General features: G+C 41.5%; 1 protein-coding gene across 6 annotated transcripts in view; it reads left to right on the top strand.

Annotated features, from left to right (window-relative positions):
- Positions 1 to 20259, top strand: part of LOC126299171 (serine/threonine-protein kinase NIM1-like) — a 511818-nt gene that overhangs the window by 431144 nt on the left and 60415 nt on the right. For all 6 annotated transcript variants that reach the window (XM_049990932.1, XM_049990937.1, XM_049990936.1 and 3 more), the window contains one exon: positions 4551 to 4662. In XM_049990932.1, coding sequence (XP_049846889.1) covers positions 4551 to 4662 — 112 coding nt within the window. The remainder of the gene's footprint in view (positions 1 to 4550; positions 4663 to 20259) is intronic.

Below are 20259 nucleotides of genomic sequence, written 5' to 3'. Positions count from 1 at the left end.
AGCCGATGGTCACGTGCCCATTTCAGTCGTAGTTTCCGATGTCGTGGTGTCAACACTGGCACATGCATGGATCGTCGGCTGCGGAGGCCCATCGTTGTGAGTGTTCGTTGCCATGTGTGTTCAGATACACTTGTACTCGGCGCAGCTTTCAAGTCTGATGTTAGTTCCACCACAATTCACTGCCTGTCCTGTTTTACCAGGCTGCCCATCCTACGGTGTCGAACATCTGTAATAACAGATGGTCGCCCAAACCACCGACATCTGGAAGTAGTTTGGCCTTGGTTTCCTCACGTGTTGAACATACTCACCACAGCACTCTTCGGAGACCCGAGAAGCCGTGCAGTTTCCGAAAGACTCGTGCCGAGCCTGCAGACCATCACAATCTGCCCCCAGTCAAACTCAGGCAGATATTCGCCTCCCCCATTCTACACGGAGACAGCACGTTCACTGATACTACATGCACCGTGCGTGTGCCTGACTAGATGTCATTCCTCGCCAGGTGACGCTGCTATCGCCTGGACGGGTTTATATCGACATTAGGTCGTGGTCATAATGTTCTGGGTGATCAGTGCAGGTTCAGCAGCCACTTTTACGCTATTCTAAAAGAGTAGATTGTACACTAGGACCAGGTTCAACATTATCCCTTCTCTCTTAGGCCTTAATCAACAACACGAACGTGGCTGTACACTCTACATGCAGTCATCGCGGGCACTTACTTACACGAAGAAATTTCGCTTAAGGTACAATATATACAATTCGCAAAGGGAGGATATCCAAGGCGTTCCAAAAGTATTCCGAATCCGGCAGCTGATCGCGTAATGATCGCATATCCAGTAATATTATATGGCGTTCAAAATTATTTACATGTATTATTCTGCTAAAACTTAAATTTGATGCCGTTTTTTCAAGTCGATAACGTTTGCGACCTGTCTTCCTAGCTTAATCCTCTATCTCAGCGAACGGAGTAGCGCAGTGGTTAGCACATTCGACTCGTTTACGGGGTGGCTACTGTTTAAACGCGCGCGTCCACCCATCCTGATTTAGGTTTTCCGTGATTTCCCTAAATCGCCTAAGGCAAATGTCGGGATGGTCCCTTCGAAAGAGCACTGCCGCTTTCCTTCTCCACCCTTCCCTAATCCGAGCTTGTGCTCCGTATCTAATGATAACGTGGTCGACGCGCGCTGTAGCCTCGCGGTCTAAGGTGCGGCTCTCACCGTCGGAGGTTGGAATTATTCCTCGGGCATGGGTGTATGTGTTGTCCTTAGCGTAAGTTAGATTAAGTTAAATAAGTGCGTAAGCTTACGTACAGAGACGATCAGCAGTTTGGTCCCATAAGACCTTAGCACAAATTTCCAAAAGAATGCCGTCGTCTATGGAACGTTAATCACTAATCCCGTCCTCCTCTATCTGATTCTATCTTGTTGCTCTTCTCTCTGATATTTCTATTTCTAACATCTCGTTCTTTAGATACTCCAGTTTATACTTTAAACAACGGTTCAAATGGCTCTCAGCACTATGGGACTTAACTTCTGAGGTCATCAGTCCCCTAGAACTCAGAACCACTTAAACCTAACTAACCTAAGGACACCACACACATCCATTCCCGAGGTAGGATTCGAACCTGCGACCGTGCGGGCGCGCGGTTCCAGACTGTAGAGCCTAGAACCGCTCGTCTATACTTAACCAAGTCTTACAGTCGCGTGTTAGAACACCACTTCCTGATTCGTAGAGGCGCCCGGCGAATTAATGATGAGGACCGGTGTGCCAGCCAGCCAGCCTGGATGAAATTCTTAGGCGGTTTCCCACAACCAGCTATGTGAATACCGGGCTGGTAGGTTAGAGGGTGCAGGCTGAACACAGGAAGAATGTGGGTAGAGGAACCATTGATGTAATAGTTGTAAACTGTCGTAGCTGTGTTGGGAAAGTACCAGAGCTCAAAGCGCTAATAGAAAGCAGTGATGCTCAAATCTTTATAGGCACTGAAAACTGGCTAAAGCCAGATATGAGCTCCGCAGAAACTTTTGCGAAGAACCTAACGGTGTTCCGAAAGGATAAGCTAAACACAGTTGGCGGTGGCGTCGTGAAATCGAAGTAGATACTTCCTGTTAGTATGGGCAGAGGTCATTGTTGGCAACCGGAATAAAATAATAATTGTATCCTTTTACAAACCTCCCAATTCAGATGATAAAGTTGCTGAAAGGTTCAAAGAAAACTTGTGTTTGATTTCAAACACGTACGTGACTCTACGATAATAGTTGGTGGTGACTTTAATTTTCCCTCGATATTAGGCGAAAATACATGTTCATTTCCGGAGGTATGCATAAAACATCATCCAAAATTGTGCCAAACGCATTCTCTGAAAATTATTTCGTTCAGTTAGTTCATGTGCCCACGCAAATAATAAACGGTTGTGAAAACACGCTTGACCTCTTAGCGAAAAATAATCCTGAGTTAATAACGAGCATCAAAACCGATTCAGGGATTAGTGAACACAGGGTTCTAGTAGTGAGATTGAATATTGTAATCCCCAAATCCTCAAAAAATAAGCGAAAAATATACCTTTTCAAAAAAGCAGATAAAAATTCATTTGACGCCTTCCTGAAAGACAATCTCCACTCATTCCAAATTAATGGTATAAGTGTAGACCAGATGTGGCTTAGATTCAAAGAAATAGTATCGGCAGCAATTGAGAGATTTATACCAAATAAATTAAACGACGTAGCGGATCCTTCTTGGTACACAAAACAGGTTAGAACACTGTTGCAGAAACATCGAAACAAACATGCCAAATTTAAACAGACGCAGAATTCCCAAGATTGGCTATCTTTTACAGAAGCTCAAAATTTAGCGCGGACTTCAAAGCGAGATGCTTGTAACAATTTCGACAACGAAACTTTGTCTCGAAACCTGGCAGAAAATCCAAAGAGATTCTGGTCGTATGTGAAGTATGTTAGCGGCAAGAAACAATCAATGCCGCCGGACGGGATTGGCCGAGCAGTCTAGGGCGCTGCAGTCATGGGCTGTGCGGCTGGTAACGGCGGAGGCTCGAGTCCTCCCTCGTGTGTGTGTGTGTGTGTGTGTGTGTGTGTGTGTGTGTGTGTGTGTGTGTGTGTGTGTGTCCGTAATAATTTTGGTTAAGTAGTGTGTAAGCTTAGTGACTGATGACCTTAGCAGTTAAGTACACACATTTTTTAACAATCAATGCCCTCTCTGCGTGATAACAGTGGAGATACTATCGAAGACAATGCTGCCGAAGCAGAGTTACTAAACACAGCCTTCCGAAATGCCTTCACAAAAGACGACGAAGTAAATATTCTAGAATTCGAATCGAGAACAGCTGCCAACATGAGTAAATATCCTCGGTGTAGTGAAGAAACTTAAATCACTTATTAAAAGCAAGTCCTCTGATCCGGACTGTATACCATTTAGCTTCCTTTCGGAGGATGCTGATGCATTAGCTCCATACTTAACAATCATATACAACCGTTCGCTCAACGAAAGATCCGTACCCAAAGACTGAAAAGTTGCACAGGTCACGCCAATATTCAAGAAGGGTAGTAGGAGTAAATCACTAAATTACAGGCCCATATCGTTAACGTCGATATGCAGCAGGATTTTGGAACATATATTGTGTTCGAACATTATAAATTACCTCGAAGAAAACGGTCTATTGACACACAGTCAACATGGGTTTAGAAAACATCGTTCCTGTGAAACACAACTATCTCTTTATCCACACGAAGTGTTGAGTGCTATTGACAAGGGATTCCAGATTGATTCCGTATTGGATTTTCGGAAGGCTTTTCAAACTGTACCACACAAGCGGCTCGTAGGGAAATTGTGTGCTTATGGAATATCGTCTCAGTTATGTCACTGGATTTGTGATTTCCTGTCAGAAGGGTCACAGTTCGTAGTAACTGACAGAAAGTCATCGAGTAAAACAGAAGTGATTTCTGGCGTTCCACAAAGTAATGGTATAGGTTCGATGAACCCTCTGCCAGGCACTTGAATGTGATTTTCAGAGTATAAATGTAGATGTACCCACACCTCACCTTAGTTGCACGTGTCCTAAACATTTAGGAAACGTTCACACATTTTCACATGAGAACGCTAGACGCAATACACGTGTGGAGGACGAAGGAAACACTTCAATTATCCTAGAACTCTTAACGATGACTTGTATTCATTTTCCTTTTCGACATCTTGTTTGTATGTTGATATGAGCATCTTATTCATTGTTTCTACCTCTTTCACATTCACGGAGAATTATGAAAGAACTTAGACCTGATACTGTTACTTCTATGGTTATTGTACTAAGACTTTTAAAAATCCATCCGACTTGCTGTTGTCAGAAATACTCAACGACAACTTGTTAGTTACATGTATAAATGTGGCCATCATAATAAACTAGGCTGTTTTGTTACGTTCGTCTGCTAGCCATTTATATCAGGACATTAAATTGTAAGTGGACAGAGCGTTTGCCTCTCAAATTGTTTCCACTGAAGGTAAAATAATGCAACCAGAAAATGTGTGCATTTATTATTTTTCAGAACGAGTTGCTATCAAGATACTGGATAAATCTAAACTGGATCAAAAGACAAGGAAAATGCTTGCACATGAGATCACCACAATGGAGGCTATTCATCACCCGAATGTCATCCGGTATGTTGTACCACTAATTTTTATAATCATTTTTTTATAGTGTAGAAAAATGAGATGCTACGTAGACTAGGTTTCAGTAGTTGCTATGAGAGAAACACTGCTAATCTTTCTTGCACGACGTACGTTAGTCAGTTATTAGAAAACTACATTAGCAACTACTAGTAGTTCACGTTTTCATTTCCAATTCTAGATGCTGCCCATAAGCTACTGCCATTAGGTTTGTGTTTATTTAATTCTTTCAGCTAAACTGATTCATAAGGTATGGTTCTCATCTCAACTATACATTCATGAGCAATGAAATTATAAAGACCTGCCCAGTAGCGTGCAGCATCCCCTTTGGCCCCGATGACGGCGGTGACTCAGCTTGTCATGAATTCAACGAGGCATCGAAAGCGCCCAGAGGCCAGCGTATAATGACTACTGAATCCCCATCCACAACTTACTGAAAGCAATCGCAGATGTGTCCAGGGCCCACACGTCTCACTCGATAGAATCTCAGAGGCTTTCAGTACGAAAAAGATATCACCTGAAGATGTCACGCAAATGCACTCAAATCTGTGTTCTTCAAAACATTTCGACACCGTTCGGAAAGGTGCACTCTCTTGCTGAATATACTCGTACAGGGTGCTTTAAGATCCTGTATAGTTCGCTAGTAAGAAATGATGATAGATTTATCTTAGGACACATATTATTCCATTTAACATACCATACACAATAATTCCTCCATCACTTGCCAGAACGGTGAGCTGTTTGCAGGTGGAATACATTACCTGTTCTCTGTACCTCATAGTCAGGAGATGGCTCCGAACGGTATCGCAGCTCATTGGTTTGTGCCTGGCTCTGAAATCATAAGTGATTTACACCGCCGTGGCCTGTCTACTAACTGTTAAAATCCTCGACGGACATGGCGACCTATGCGATCAATAAGTTCTTTCTGACCGCTATTCGATTTGCGTCCGGGGCTTTCCCAGAAACAGGATACCCACGATACATCCTCGTCATCGAGGCAGCGTTCGCGCTACCTTATGGATGGGGCGTCCTGTGCGTTGAAAATTCACGATCTGACAGTGATCGAATGAATGTGGTACCTTGTATCCTGCGCTCCAGTCACACTTATGGCAAGTAGAAGGGCCAGTGACATACAAGCCACATGACAAGTCTGACTGTTCCATTCACTGTTCGACATCAGAGTTCACCCGTGAATATGTTGAAGAGAAAGAATTTTGTTGAATGAATTACAGAGAACACAAAAAAAACAAGAGCATAATTTAACCTACAGTCCTGTTCACAATTACCAGCCCGTGTATAGAGTGGTAGTTACAGAAGCACGATGACACTTTAGACTAAATAATCTCCACCTTCATTTGGCTTTTAAGAAAAGCCGTTTGCCTTTGAGAGAGAGAGAACAGCGGATAAAGAAAATTTCACTAGATCATTAGGTGTGAACTTCAGTAAAACAATAGAGGAGTATGAGTTTCGTTACTAGATGCAATAAGGAACTGAAAGTAGTGGAGAGTTAGTCGTAGGTGTTAGTTTTAAATATCATCTAAAAAGAAGAAAGACTGCGTAATTAGTCTTTTATCTTTCCTTTTTAGCAGATTCTTCACTTCAGTCCTGATGCACAATGAAATAACCGCACCACATTACTGTAACAATCGCAAACAGGAGCCGAAACAAAATAACACAGCTAGTTGGAAAAGTGCGAAATTTTTTCTGGCTCCTCTAGAGACGTACTGGGGCACGGGGACTTGTTTGTACCAGGACTGTAGACATGTACCTGCAAACAAACAAGAAATTAATTGCGTAACTTTATTTTTCAAGCGATAACTGAAATTTATAATTACTCTCATCCAAAGGAGAAGACACAAATTCGCCATAGGTACTAGAACGATACATGGGCGTCATGACGATAAAGGTGATAAAATACTCGTATTTGTATTCGTTTAAACAAAGCCAGTTCATCTAGAAGATAAAGGGAAGGGATATCAGCGAAATAATCAACAGAAATAATACCAGTGGGAATCGATTTAACGTATTTAAAAGTTTTAAAATTACACACTTTTAATGTAGTGGCGGTTACGAGAAGCGTTTAATAAGTAAGGCAATACATTTTTGTCTCTACAATTTTCGGTTGGAAAAATGTGGAATTTGTTGTGGGACATCGAGGAATATTTTCGCTTCAGAGCCTATAGTTTCATAAAGTTCCCATGGTTGGTGGCGTTATACGAAGTACCGAGCGAGGTGGCGCAGTAGTTACGTCTATGGAGAGCGAGCGGTGAACAAACGAACGGTGAGTCGTTGGGCGAGGCATCTGTCATCACCGCAGCAACGTAACGCAAACCTTTCCGATCTCCCACGTGCAGCCAGGCCTTCACGCAATTGAAGAAACGACTTCAGCGTGTTCGTCGCCACAAAAATGCAAACGAACTTCTCCTTTTCCATGACAATGAGAGGCCTCGTTCAGGTCTGCGCACTTGAGTAGAACTCACAAAACTTCACTGGACTGTTCTTGCGCATCAACCCTACAGCGCTCATCTGTTTGGCCCAATGAAGGATTCACTCCGCAGGAAACAGTACATGGATGGTGAGGAGGTTATTGATGCAGCAAGATGTTGGCTCTGACGTCGACCAGTAGGGTGGTACCATGCGATCATACAGGCCCGTCTAGTAAAGTGGCGTAAGGCCGTCGCATTGAATGGAGATAATGTTAAAAAAATAGGCTTCTATAGCCAAAAGAGTGGGTTTTAATATGGTGCATTGGATTCCTGAATAAAAGCAACCTGCTTCCAGAAAAAAAGATGAGTTAAGTTACTTATTCAACGCCCCTCGTACTAGGGCAAGAAGAAAGCAAGTGTATGATTTAGAGGCGCTACGATGTTATGTTCATATCGAATTACAGTATATGCCAGTATATGTTAGCGAAAGAGAGAAATATCTTTTTTCCTTTTTCCATAACTTCTTGTTGTTGTTGTGGTCTTCAGTCCTGAGACTGGTTTGATACAGCTCTCCATGATACTCTATCCTGTGCAAGCTTCTTCATTTCCCAGTACCTACTGCAACCTACATCCTTCTGAATCTGCTTAGTGTATACATCTCTTGGTCTCCCTCTACGATTTTTACCCTCCATGCTGCCCTCCAATACTAAATATACTAAATTGGTGATCCCTTGATGCCTCAGAACATGTCCTACCAACCGATCCCTTCTTCTGGTCAAGTTGTGCCACAAACGTCTCTTCTCCCCAATCCTATTCAATACTTCCTCATTAGTTATGTGATAAACCCATCTAATCTTCAGCATTCTTCTGTAGCACCACATTTCGAAAGCTTCTATTCTCTTCTTGTCCAAACTATTTATCGTCCATGTTTCACTTCTATACATGGCTACACTCCATACAAATACTTTCAGAAATGACTTCCTGACACTTAAATGTATACTCGATGTTAACAAATTTCTCTTCTTCAGAAACGCTTTCCTTGCCATTGCCAGTCTACATTTTATATCCTCTCTACTTCGACCATCATCAGTTATTTTGCTCCCCAAATAGCAAAATTCCTTTACTATTTTAAGTGTCTCATTTCCTAATTTAATTCCCTCAGCATCACCCGACTTCATTCGACTACATTCCATTATCCTCGTTTTGCTTTTGTTGATGTTCATCTTATATCCTCCCTTCAAGACACTATCCATTCCATTCAACTGCTCTTCCAAGTCCTTTGCTGTCTCTGACAGAATTAGAATGTTATCGGCGAACCTCAAAGTTTTTATTTCTTCTCCATGGATTTTAATACCTACTCCGAATTTATCTTTTGTTTCCTTTACTGCTTGCTCAATATACAGATTGAATAACATCGGGGAGAGACTACAACCCTGTCTTACTCCCTTCCCAACCACTGCTTCCCTTTCATGTCCTGGACTCTTATAACTGCCATCTGGTTTCTGTACAAATTGTAAATAGCCTTTCGCTCCCTGTATTTTACCCCTGCCACCTTTAGAATTTGAAAGAGAGCATTCCAGTCATCATTGTCAAAAGCGTTCTGTAAGTCTACAAATGCTAGAAAAGTAGGTTTGCCTTTCCTTAATCTTTCTTCTAAGATAAGTTATTCTTCATTAAAATTAACAAATCATCTTCTTTCTATCGGACAAGCAACTCCTTTCCTTTTTTGTGATCGTCACTACATTCCGTGCCTGTGGTTGCTTACTAACACTAAATCAACCTGCAGTATCTATTGGCTCTGAATCAGCATAAGGTTTCAGTGTTCAGGTAAGAATTGCGGAAGTCAGACGAAGGCAATTTTCAATGCGATAGGGTCTGCAAATGTAATGAATTTTTTGAAAGCTGCTATTCTCTTTATTTCAAGTATGATTGTACAATTTCGGCCTTAGTCCATTTTCAAGTATCCAAAACGGAAGCATTATACATTGGATACATTAGTGACACATGTGGTTTTGATGTAGGAGTAAGTCATATCTGTAAATCTACTAGGCGCATTAAAACTCACTTTATGGGTGATTTTTTAGTAGTAAATTATGTCATGTTTGCGTTGCTCCCATGACTCCATGTTATGCTCATAAAATAAATCCGGTATGTTTTACGCTATTTTAGGAGCACGTTACTTTCGAGCAGTTGTTGCAAAGGTCTTCTGTATAAGGCCCATGTTTCAACGTACTTAACGCTAACTTACTTAACTAACTTCCTAGTGTTAAGTACGTTAAAACATGGGCCTTATACATAAGAGCATTGTAACAGCTGCTCGAAAGTAACGTGCTCCTAAATTAGCGTAAAACGTCTCGGATTCTTTTTATGAGCATAACGTGGAGTCATAGGAGCAGCGATGTACATGGTACAATTTACTACTAAAACATCATCCATAAAGTAAGTTATAAGGCGCCTAGTATATCTATAGGTAGGACTTGTTCCTACGTCAAAATCACAAGTGTCACTGATGTATCTAATAGATAATACTTCCGTTTTAGACACTTGAAAGTGGCTTAAGGCCAAAATTGTACAATCGTACATGAAACAAAGAGAATGGGAGCTGAAGGGATCACGAAATTTTTCAAAAAATCAACGAAGGTGTTATACCACTAGGTTATCTTACGGATGGGGAAAAATCACTTTAATCCATGGTAACTTTAACAGTATGGTTTCCCTAAATTTTAACTAATTCTTTTATTTTTGGTGAGACGTTAAACGTTAACAGAAGAAAGTGTGATCATAGATTCGGGAATCTCTTCTGCTGCAGTCCTAGTGCTTTCAATATTTTGGGAGGACAAAAGAAAAAATAGTCAAGTGAACATGTATTCTACAATGCTTACCTTAAGCGTGGAAATCCATGAAATCTCTTATATAGAGCCTCTATACACAACTTCCACCTTCCAGGCTTCCCTTCTTTGCTTAGGACTGGTTTACCATCTGAGCTCTTGATATTCATACAACTGCTTCTCTATTCCCCAAAAATCGCTTTAATTTTCCTGCAGGTGTTATCTATCTTTACCTAGTGAAATATGCTTCTAAATCGTTCCTTTGCCCTCTAGCGATTCCTGCTTCGCAGTTTTGGACTTCCTGTCAGTCTCATTTTTTAAACGCTTGTGTACACTTTTACCTGCGTCATTTGCTGCATTTTTAAATTTTCTCCTTTCGTCCACTAAATTCAATATCTCTTGTGTTATCCTAGAATTTCTACTAGGCCTTGTCTTTTTGTGTGTTTGATTCTCTGCTGCCTTCACTATTTCATCTCTTAAACCTACCCATTCTTCTTCCCCTTTTCTAGTCAACCACACTCTAATGCTCCCTCTGAAACTCTCAACTTCTGATTGTCTCAACCTATTCAGTTCCCATCTCCTTAATTTCCTAATTGTTTCCGATTTCTTCAAATGGCTCTGAGCACTATGGGGCTTAACATCTGTGGTCATCAGTCTCGTAGAACTTAGAACTACTTAAATCTAACCAACCTAAGGACATCACACACATCCATGCCCGAGGCAGGATTCGAACCTGCAACCGTAGTGGTCACGCGGTTCCAGACTGAAACTCCTACAACCGCACGGCCACATCTGCCGGCGCCGATTTCTTCAGTTTTAATCTGCAGTTCATAACCAATAAATTGTGGTCAGAGTCGTCATCTGCCACTGCAAATGTCTTACAATTTAAAATGTGCTTCTTAAATTTCTATTTAACCATCATATAATCAGTCTGAAACCTTCCGATGTCAGCATTCTGTTCCACATATACAAACTTCTTTTATAATCTTAAAGTATCAGCGATGATTAAATTATACTATGCGCAAAATTGTACCAGGCGGTTTCCTCTTTCTCCCAGTCCATGTTCACCTGCTATTTTTCCTTCTCTTCCTTTTCTGCTATCGAATTCTAGTCACCTATCACAATAAAACTTCCGTTCTCATTTAACGACAGGTATAATATCTTTTAGTAAATATCTACAGGCTCAGACGGATAACAACCCCTACATTCACAAGAAGAGGCTTCTAAATAGTATCTGGATTTTTTCAAACCCACTTAAAAGTTTCTAGCCGATCCTAAAAAAGTGTGTTCATGGCAAAACCCAGAATCCAGATGAGTGTCTAAATTCACTCACACGGAAACGGTGCCCTAAACCCACATTTTCATTTGCTACAGATGTCAGAATTGCAACTTCTGTCGCAGTTCATGTATTTAATGATGGGAAGGTTAGGAGGATAAAGGTATTAGAGAGAATGGGCTTTAAGGGAGAAAATTTCACTCAAGTCATCTATAGAAAAATATTTACAGCGCCTCTCTATAACTGAAAAGTCGATTGAAGACGTTGTGTAAGGGATAGGAGGTAGAAACAAGAAACCAGAAGAGAAGCCTTGAAGGCAAATAGGACCCTGAGTACAAATCTGGGGCCTCATGAAAAGGTGACATAAGGGAAACGTTAGGTTGAACTTTAAACTGCATTTCCTGAAAATTCTTTCGTAAAGTTTATGTACGTTTTTCTCAGAATCTATGAAAGTTATCACACTCATTTCTATAAAACCAATAAATGTTTTCTCAAGAGTAAATTTTGAAATTCTGAATGCGAACTGAGATATGAGGTAAAGTACTTGGAATTTTGAATGAATTTTATAATATATTAACAGATAAAAATTTTGAAAACATATGGAGACGGTGAATGATGCAGCAAATGTGCAGCAAGTGAGATTGTAAATACTCTTTCACCACGACTGCTCTTACCCCAATAACCGAATGTTTTTATACGTTAAAACTGCGAATAAGTGGAGAACCAACAAAAAATATCAATTTCCAATTTTCATTTTACTTCTGTGTAAGGATACATCCACAGACCAAATTCAAGTTTCTTACAGTATTGGAACTACCCTAAATCTATGATTACACTCCCACGTTCATAAAGTAGCTAAGATCACTCTTATATAGGTTCGCAATGTGGAAAAAGGGAGATATAGCTCTAAATCGTCACGGCTATCTGTACTCTACAAGCGGTAGTAGACATTAATTTCAGAAATGGAAAATCCAGTCAGACAGATTGAACTGAAGACCTTCATAGCTACTGCAGTGTAAGTGGGAGATAGCAATTAAACCTATGCGTGAGGAGTACAATCCTGTTCCTAACAGAAAAATTTCTTCTCAGGCTCCAGTAAAACTAAAAAAGGATAACCGCAAATATTACGGCCATCACGGTTTGATACCTCTCACGTTTTCAAATAATATGAGGATGTGTGCGAATAATATCTTCCCGTTCTACCATTAGCTAAATTATAGTACAGCTCACTGACATCGTTCAGTTATTCATTTGTCTCCTATGTGAAGGCACCGAGACATCTGTACCCGCCTTTTTGAAGGGACAGTGACTGGTGGAAAATGGTGAAACGTCCGCTTGAGACAACATTGTATCAGGATCAGGCGTAAACAAAGCTCGTATTTGTATTAGGTAAGTATACATGTTGAAGACTAGACAGGACATTAATCAGAAATAACAAAAAATGTAAGAATACTATTTAATTGCGATATAGTAAATATGGAAATATATTCGTGTGAAGCAGAGAAAGACGTACAAGATTCTGAAGAAAATAATATTGTTGATTAGACAGAAACGAAACACTTGCAATATTTTGTACCACAAAGCGGTTAGAAGGAAAAGGAAGATGGAAAGTATGCGCGTACCTGAAGAAGCTGAATTAGACTAATTACAGATATTCACGGTTGAACAAACAGTGAAGTATGGGCTTATTTTTGGTCCGTTTGAAAGAAACGTAGACCGGTAAGTTACTACGTTGGTACAGGCAATACACTTTGTTAAAATATGGTTTAAAGTACAAGCGAAAGCAAACCACCAGCTATAAAAATCTGTACAGAGGAGGAGATTAGAATGCTGAATACAAACTTTAATGAATAACGCTCAAAATATCATATATATTATTTCTCAATATTTTTTGTTGGTACCCCATCTCCCATTTTACATAATTAAAATTAATGATTGAAACATCATTTTGAAGATTTCGTTCGCCACTGATGATGAAAAATACACATGTTGTTTAAAGTAATTGTTTTCGTTAAAAAACTGTCATTTACTATAACAACGTAGACGATGTCATCTATTGACAATCTGTTTAAGTGACATTCACGACAGCTCTTACACTATAACGCGATTTAGGTCATAAACGTCAATGTAAAGAATTTAGAAGGCGCCGTCTATTGATAATCTAATTTTACTATGATGCACAACAGCGGTCGGAGTTGTTTACTTTCATAGACGCACTAAGTGCTGTCGATCGACTTTTAGGGGACATCGTGAATAATAATCTACCTCATGGATGCAAAATAATCCTGCTTGTTGGAAATTCCCGTCAAGTATTACTTATCGTTAGACATGCCAATACACTGTCGAAACTACAGTTAGACGATGACCTTATGATCTCATGTTAAAATTCTTAGTTGACTCAAAATATGAGAGCAAATGGTGATCCCGCTTTCAATGAGTGGTTACTTAAATTGGCTGTGATTTATAAAATCGAACAGATTACTTCAAGGAAGTGATCAAAATTCCTAAGCATTGTTACTCTAATTACGATAATTTTATTTCCACAATATTCAATGCCAGATAAATCGATGAACAAAATGATTCGCAATTCTATTCAACGTCGATTCTGTGTCCAAAAAATGCTGATTGTAGAACAATTAATAAACATGTCACTTCAAATTTGTCACTTGCAGAGGCAAAGGCTTACCTGAGTAGTGATTCTGTCCAACTTGAATGAATGCACAATGTTCAGTTGTACCAAGCAGAATTCCAGAATTCCTTAACTCTTTAAATCCGTCCGGTTTACCAGAGAAAAATGCTATTGTTATATTAATTACAAATATTAACGCTAATCAGACATATATTAATGGTGCAAGATTAATGGTAACTATTCTTAGGCGAGTGCAACATCACTGGTAAACCCATTACCTCCGATGAAACTGTCCAAATACCCCGCATTAACCTCACACCTTATGATCCAATCACAGCTTTCCAAATAATACGAAATCAATTACCAATAAAGTAGCCTTTATTATGACCACTAATAAAGCACACGGTCAAACGCTTAAAAGGACAGGATTCTATTGAACAGAATCCTCCTCTTTTATCGCATGGACAGTTAGGCGCGGCTTTTTCACAAGTTTGCACATTCACACACACACACACACACACACACACACACACACACACACACACACACACACAGACAGACAGACATTCACCACACACACACACAAATACAGCCAAAAACAAAACGACGATCACATTGTAAATCGTTAACGTAGAATTTATGGAAAATAAAGAAGTTTTAAAAAATTAAATTAATCTGACATAGAAAACACCTTCTTTTTATATGTTTTCCAATTAATCATATTGCATATAGCGATATTGTTTTTTTGCAGTGGGACAAATATTTGCTACTACTATTCAAAATATACCACCTTTTATTCATACAGGGTGTTTCAAAAATGACCGGTATATTTGAAACGGCAATACAAACTAAACGAGCAGCGATAGAAATACACCGTTTGTTGCAATATCCTTGGGACAACAGTACATTTTCAGGCAGACAAACTTTCGAAATTACAGTAGTTACAATTGTCAACAACAGATGGCGCTACGGTCTGGGAAACTCTATAGTACGATATTTTCCACATATCCACCATGCGTAGCAATCATATGGCGTAGTCTCTGAATGAAATTACCCGAAACCTTTGACAACTTGTCTGGCGGAATGGCTTCACATGCAGATGAGATGTACTGCTTCAGCTGTTCAATTGTTTCTGGATTCAGGCGGTACACCTGGTCTTTCAAGTTTCCCCACAGAAAGAAGTCACAGGGGTTCATGCCTGGCGAATAGGGAGGCCAATCCACGCCGCCTACTCTATGTTTCGGATAGCCCAAAGCAATCACACGATCATCGAAATATTCATTCAGGAAATTAAAAACGTCGGCCGTGCGATGTGGTCGGGCACCATCTTGCATAAACCACGAGGTGTTCGCAGTGTCATCTAAGGCAGTTTGTACCGCCACAAATTCACGAAGAATGTCCAGATAGCGTGATGCAGTAATCGTTTCGGATCTGAAAAATGGGCCAATGATTCCTTTGGAAGAAATGGCGGCTCAGACCAGTACTTTTTGAGGATGCAGGGACGATGGGACTGAAACATGGGGCTTTTCGTTTCCCCATATGCGCCAGTTCTGTTTATTGACGAAGCCGTCCAGGTAAAAATAAGCTTCATCAGTAAACCAAATGCTGCCCACATGCATATCGCCGTCATCAATCCTGTGCACTATATCGTTAGCGAATGTCTCTCGTGCAGCAATGGTAGCGGCGCTGAGGGGTTGCCGCGTTTGAATTTTGTATGGATAGAGGTGTTAACTCTGGCGCATGAGACGATACGTGGAAGTTGGCGTCATTTGGACCGCAGCTGCAACATGGCGAACGGAAACCCGAGGCCGCTGTTGGATCACCTGCTGCACTAGCTGCGCGTTGCCCTCTGTGGTTGCCGTACGCGGTCGCCCTACCTTTCCAGCACGTTCATCCGTCACGTTCCCAGTTCGTTGAAATTTTTCAAACAGATCCTTTATTGTATCGCTTTTCGGTCCTTTGGTTACATTAAACCTCCGTTGAAAACTTCGTCTTGTTGCAACAACACTGTGTTCTAGGCGGTGGAATTCCAACACCAGAAAAATCCTCTGTTCTAAGGAATAAACCATGTTGTCCACAGCACACTTGCACGTTGTGAACAGCACACGCTTACAGCAGAAAGACGACGTACAGAATGGCGCACCCACAGACTGCGTTGTCTTCTATATCTTTCACATCACTTGCAGCGCCATCTGTTGTTGAAAATTGTAACTACTGTAATTTCGAAAGTTTGTCCACCTGAAAATGTACTGTTGTCCCAAGCATATTGCAACAAATGAAGTATTTCTATCGCTGCTCGTTTAGTTTTTATTGCCGTTTCAAATATACCGGTCATTTTTGAAACACCCTGTAAATACTTGAATTTACTTGTTTCTCCCATACCTATTGGTGACTGATCAGGATAGGGTGCAAATTATTTGCACGGGTACAATAGTTTGAAGCAATTCTGTTCGTCAAGAGAAGAATGTAAGGGAATCTAGAATTATGTCACTAAAAATGTTCTAAAAAAATTTCTGTAATACTACCAGATTTCCTGTACCTTTTGATTTGCAGTTTCTACTTTGTACAATAAAGCCATTTTCAGTGGCAGATTGCAACCTGTGTTGGCCATTATGTATTTTGTAATGGAGTCTACTACTGCTCGCTCGCTATAGGTTCAGGGCAGGTTGCTTTAGATGAAACAGATCGAAGGGCCACCCCGACAAGAGACAAGCCCTGTAAAGAAAAAGAATTTGCTGGGTTTCCATTCAGACACACAGATGTTGAGCTGATTCTAGACGAAAACTCAGGCTGCAAACACCTATGAGAGCAAAGACATATTATTAGTAAGTATGAAACATTGTCCAAATGTAAATGGTCGTACCAGCTAAATTATCGTAATTCAGAGATTATTTAAAATCATATTCCTGAAGAATTTCTCTAGGAACTGAATGCCCGCAAAATCTCATAGAGCATTCACCGTTCCGGGAAGTTTTCAAGATATAAAGGAGGATTTCATTACGAGGCGCGTAGAGAGGACATTGGTACCCATAGGTTTTTCTGAACCAGTGTACTATTTTGCCCGAAATACTCAACACTCTCGTGTGGCATTATATCACATGTTTTCACACGGCTTTTTGAACCCAAGAGGTCCTACGAAATACGGGCACTATTTCACAGGCTGAGATATCATCATAATTTTCATGCTGAACATATTACAGACGCGTTATGACGACATATGCCCTCATCATGGACAATAATTAACAAGCGAAAGGCGAAGTGGTTAAGGTTTTGGGTTCAAATCAAATCACTTTATGAGCATTCTGATTTTGGTTTTACGCTGTTTCCGTAATTTACTTCAGAAGAACGTTAGGACAACTCTAGTGATACCCAAGTCCGGGTCTACTCTCTACAGATCAGACTGTAACCAAACTAGCCTAAAAGTAAATAAGGCGCCTCATTGCATCACTGTAGGTACCACTGCCAGAGGAACAGACTTAGTGACTTCAGAAAGTAGGTTACACACGTCACCGCATGCTAAGACCGCTGTGAAGCAAGAGTAGGGCTTAGTAAGAAAGGAGTACATATTTCGGGTCTCGTACAGACACAGTTGCGCTGCGGTATGGATAATACACTACTGCACCAAGAAGAAATGTAGATGACAAACGGGTATTCATTGGACAAATATATTATACTAGAACTGACATGTAATTACATTTTCACGCAATTTGGGACCATAGATCCTGAGAAATCAGTACCCAGAACAACCACCGCTGGCCATAATAACGGTATTGATACGCCTGGTCATTGAGTCAAACAGAGCTTGGATGGCGTGTACACGTACAGCTTCCCATACAGCTTCAATACGATACCACAGTTCATCAAGTGTAGTGACTGGCTTATTGCGACGAGCCAGTTGCTCGGCCACCATTGACCAGACGTTTTCAGTTGGTGAAAGATCCGGAGAATGTGCTGGCCATGGCAGCAGTCGAACATTTTCTGTATACAGAAAGGCCCGTACAGGACCTCCAACATGCGGTAGTGAATTATCGTGCTGAAATGTAGGGTTTCGCAGGGATCGAATGAAGGTAGATCCACGGGTCATAACACATCCGAAATGTAACGTTCACTGTTCAAAGTGCCGTCAATGCGAACAAGAGGTGACAGAGACGTGTAACCAATCGCACCCCATTCCATCACGCCGGGTGATACGCCAGTATGGCGATGACGAATACACGCTTCTAATGTTCGTTCACCGCGATGTCGCCAAACACGGATGCAACCATCATGGTGCTGGTTGAGTACACTATCGAAGACGCTCCTGTCTGTGATGCAGCTTCAGGGGTAACCTCAGCCATGGTCTCCGAGCTGATAGTCCATGCTGCTGCAAAAGTCGTCGAATTATTCGTGCAGATGGTTGTCGTCTTGCCAACGTTCACATCTGTTGACTCTGGGATCGAGACGTGGCTGCTCGATTCTGTTACAGCCATGCGGATAAGATGCTTGTCATCTTGACTGCTAGTGATACGAGGCCGTTGGGATCCAGCACGGCGTTCCGTATTACCCTCCTGAACCCACCGATCCCATATTCTGCTAACAGTCATTGGATCTCTACCAACGCGAGCAGCAATGTCGTGATACGACAAACCGCAATCGCGATAGGCTACAATCCGACCTTTATCAAATTCGGAAACGTGATGGTAGGCATTTCTCCTCCTTACACGAGGCATCACAACAACGTTTCACCAGGCAACGCCGGTCAACTGCTGTTTGTGTATGAGAAATCGGTTGGAAACTTTCCTCGTGTTAGCACGTTGTAGGTGTCACCACCGGCGCCAACCTTGTGTGAATGCTCTGAAAAGCTAATCATTTGCATATCACAGCATCTTCTTCCTGTCGGTTAAACTTTGCGTCTGTAGCATGTCATCTTTGTGGTGTAGCAATTTTAATGGCCAGCAGTGTAGGTGAATTACAGTGTTCGAGTTGGATGGTGCGGGAACTGGAAGCGTACTCAAAAGTTGAAGCACGCGGGAGGATACTTGGTGACTATGTTGAAAAATAGTGTCACGTATTTGTGTCAGTTCGAAGTGTATTCTAGCACTCAGTAAAATATTACATGGTCTGCTGTTATTTCACTTTTACTTTTTAACGTCCCTTCACAATTTCTTGATGACACTACAGCACTCCAGTTCCAGTATGTGCTTTTGGTTTCAATCGCACGAATTAGGGTCCCGCTCTAGTTGATGGTAGAGTTTCTTCTGTGGATATGTCTATATGCTTGTTCTACACTGCATCAGGATACTGTACTACAGTGTATAGAGAACGAAAGTCCACTGTCAAAAAAGAGACGAGTTACTAGAGTGGAAGAACCTAACAGTGGTTAAACTGCTTAATAATAAAGAAAAACACAACACAATTACAAAATATCTAATTCACAAACAGTGTTTAGAACATGAAAATTCCCCCCCCCCCCCCCCCTCCCCCCTCCGTCGTGCAGGCCGTTCGCCGGATGCCGGTCTCTCAATTTGACGCCACTTCGGCGACCTGCAGTCGATGAAGATGATAGGATGATGATGATGACAGCGCAGCACCCAGTACCTGGGCGGAGAAAATTCCCCGACTCAGCCGGGAATCGAACCCGGGCCCAGAGGGTTGACAAACCGTCACACTGACCATTTTTTTCTTTTTTTTTTTGTAGATTCCATTTTGTTCTATATGTTTCGTTGAATTTGTTCGGGGCAGACGTTCGATGACACCCGTACAGGTTCTACGTTGATCCGTTCACAAAGATTTTTACTACAGAGGGTAGCTAACCCTCTGACCGAGCACTCTCAGCTACCGTGCCGGCGTCCATTCAGCTACCGGCGGCGGACGACATGAAAATAACTGTAGAAATCTTACCACAGGGAAACGGAGCGACATCTATGTACCATAAGATGTCCGATTTTAATTGACAGCAATAATCAGTACATATATAAAGATAATAACTGTTCTCGAAAGAACATATACCATTGATGAGCGTGCAGCTTCTCTAGAATAAATGATAATTAATGAAACCCTCGCTTGCCGACAGGTGTTGTTGATATACCTCGACGGGAACAGCTAAAAATTTGCGCCCCAACCGGAACTCGAACCTGGGATCTCCTGCTGACATGGCAGACGCTCTATCCATCTGAGCCACCGAGGACACAGATGAATAGCGCGACTGTAGGGACTTACCCCTTGCACTCTTCCCGTGATTCCCACATTCCCAACTGTTCACAATTTACATACGTAATGTTCCTAATACAGTAGAAGCGTGCAAGGTACAGTCGGCTCTCAGCCGTGGCAGCGTGCAGACGGTCCCGCGCGCCGGCCCCGTGCTCCGCTGCAGGTTTGTTTACTTCCGCGTCGTAGCTTTCAGACTTGTGTCCGTCCACCGTGACATGTCGAGCGCTTACCGCCGTGCGA

This window comes from Schistocerca gregaria, chromosome X, assembly GCF_023897955.1.
Source record: "Schistocerca gregaria isolate iqSchGreg1 chromosome X, iqSchGreg1.2, whole genome shotgun sequence".
NCBI lineage: Eukaryota > Metazoa > Arthropoda > Insecta > Orthoptera > Acrididae > Schistocerca > Schistocerca gregaria.
This window is presented reverse-complemented; position numbering and strand designations above follow the sequence as displayed.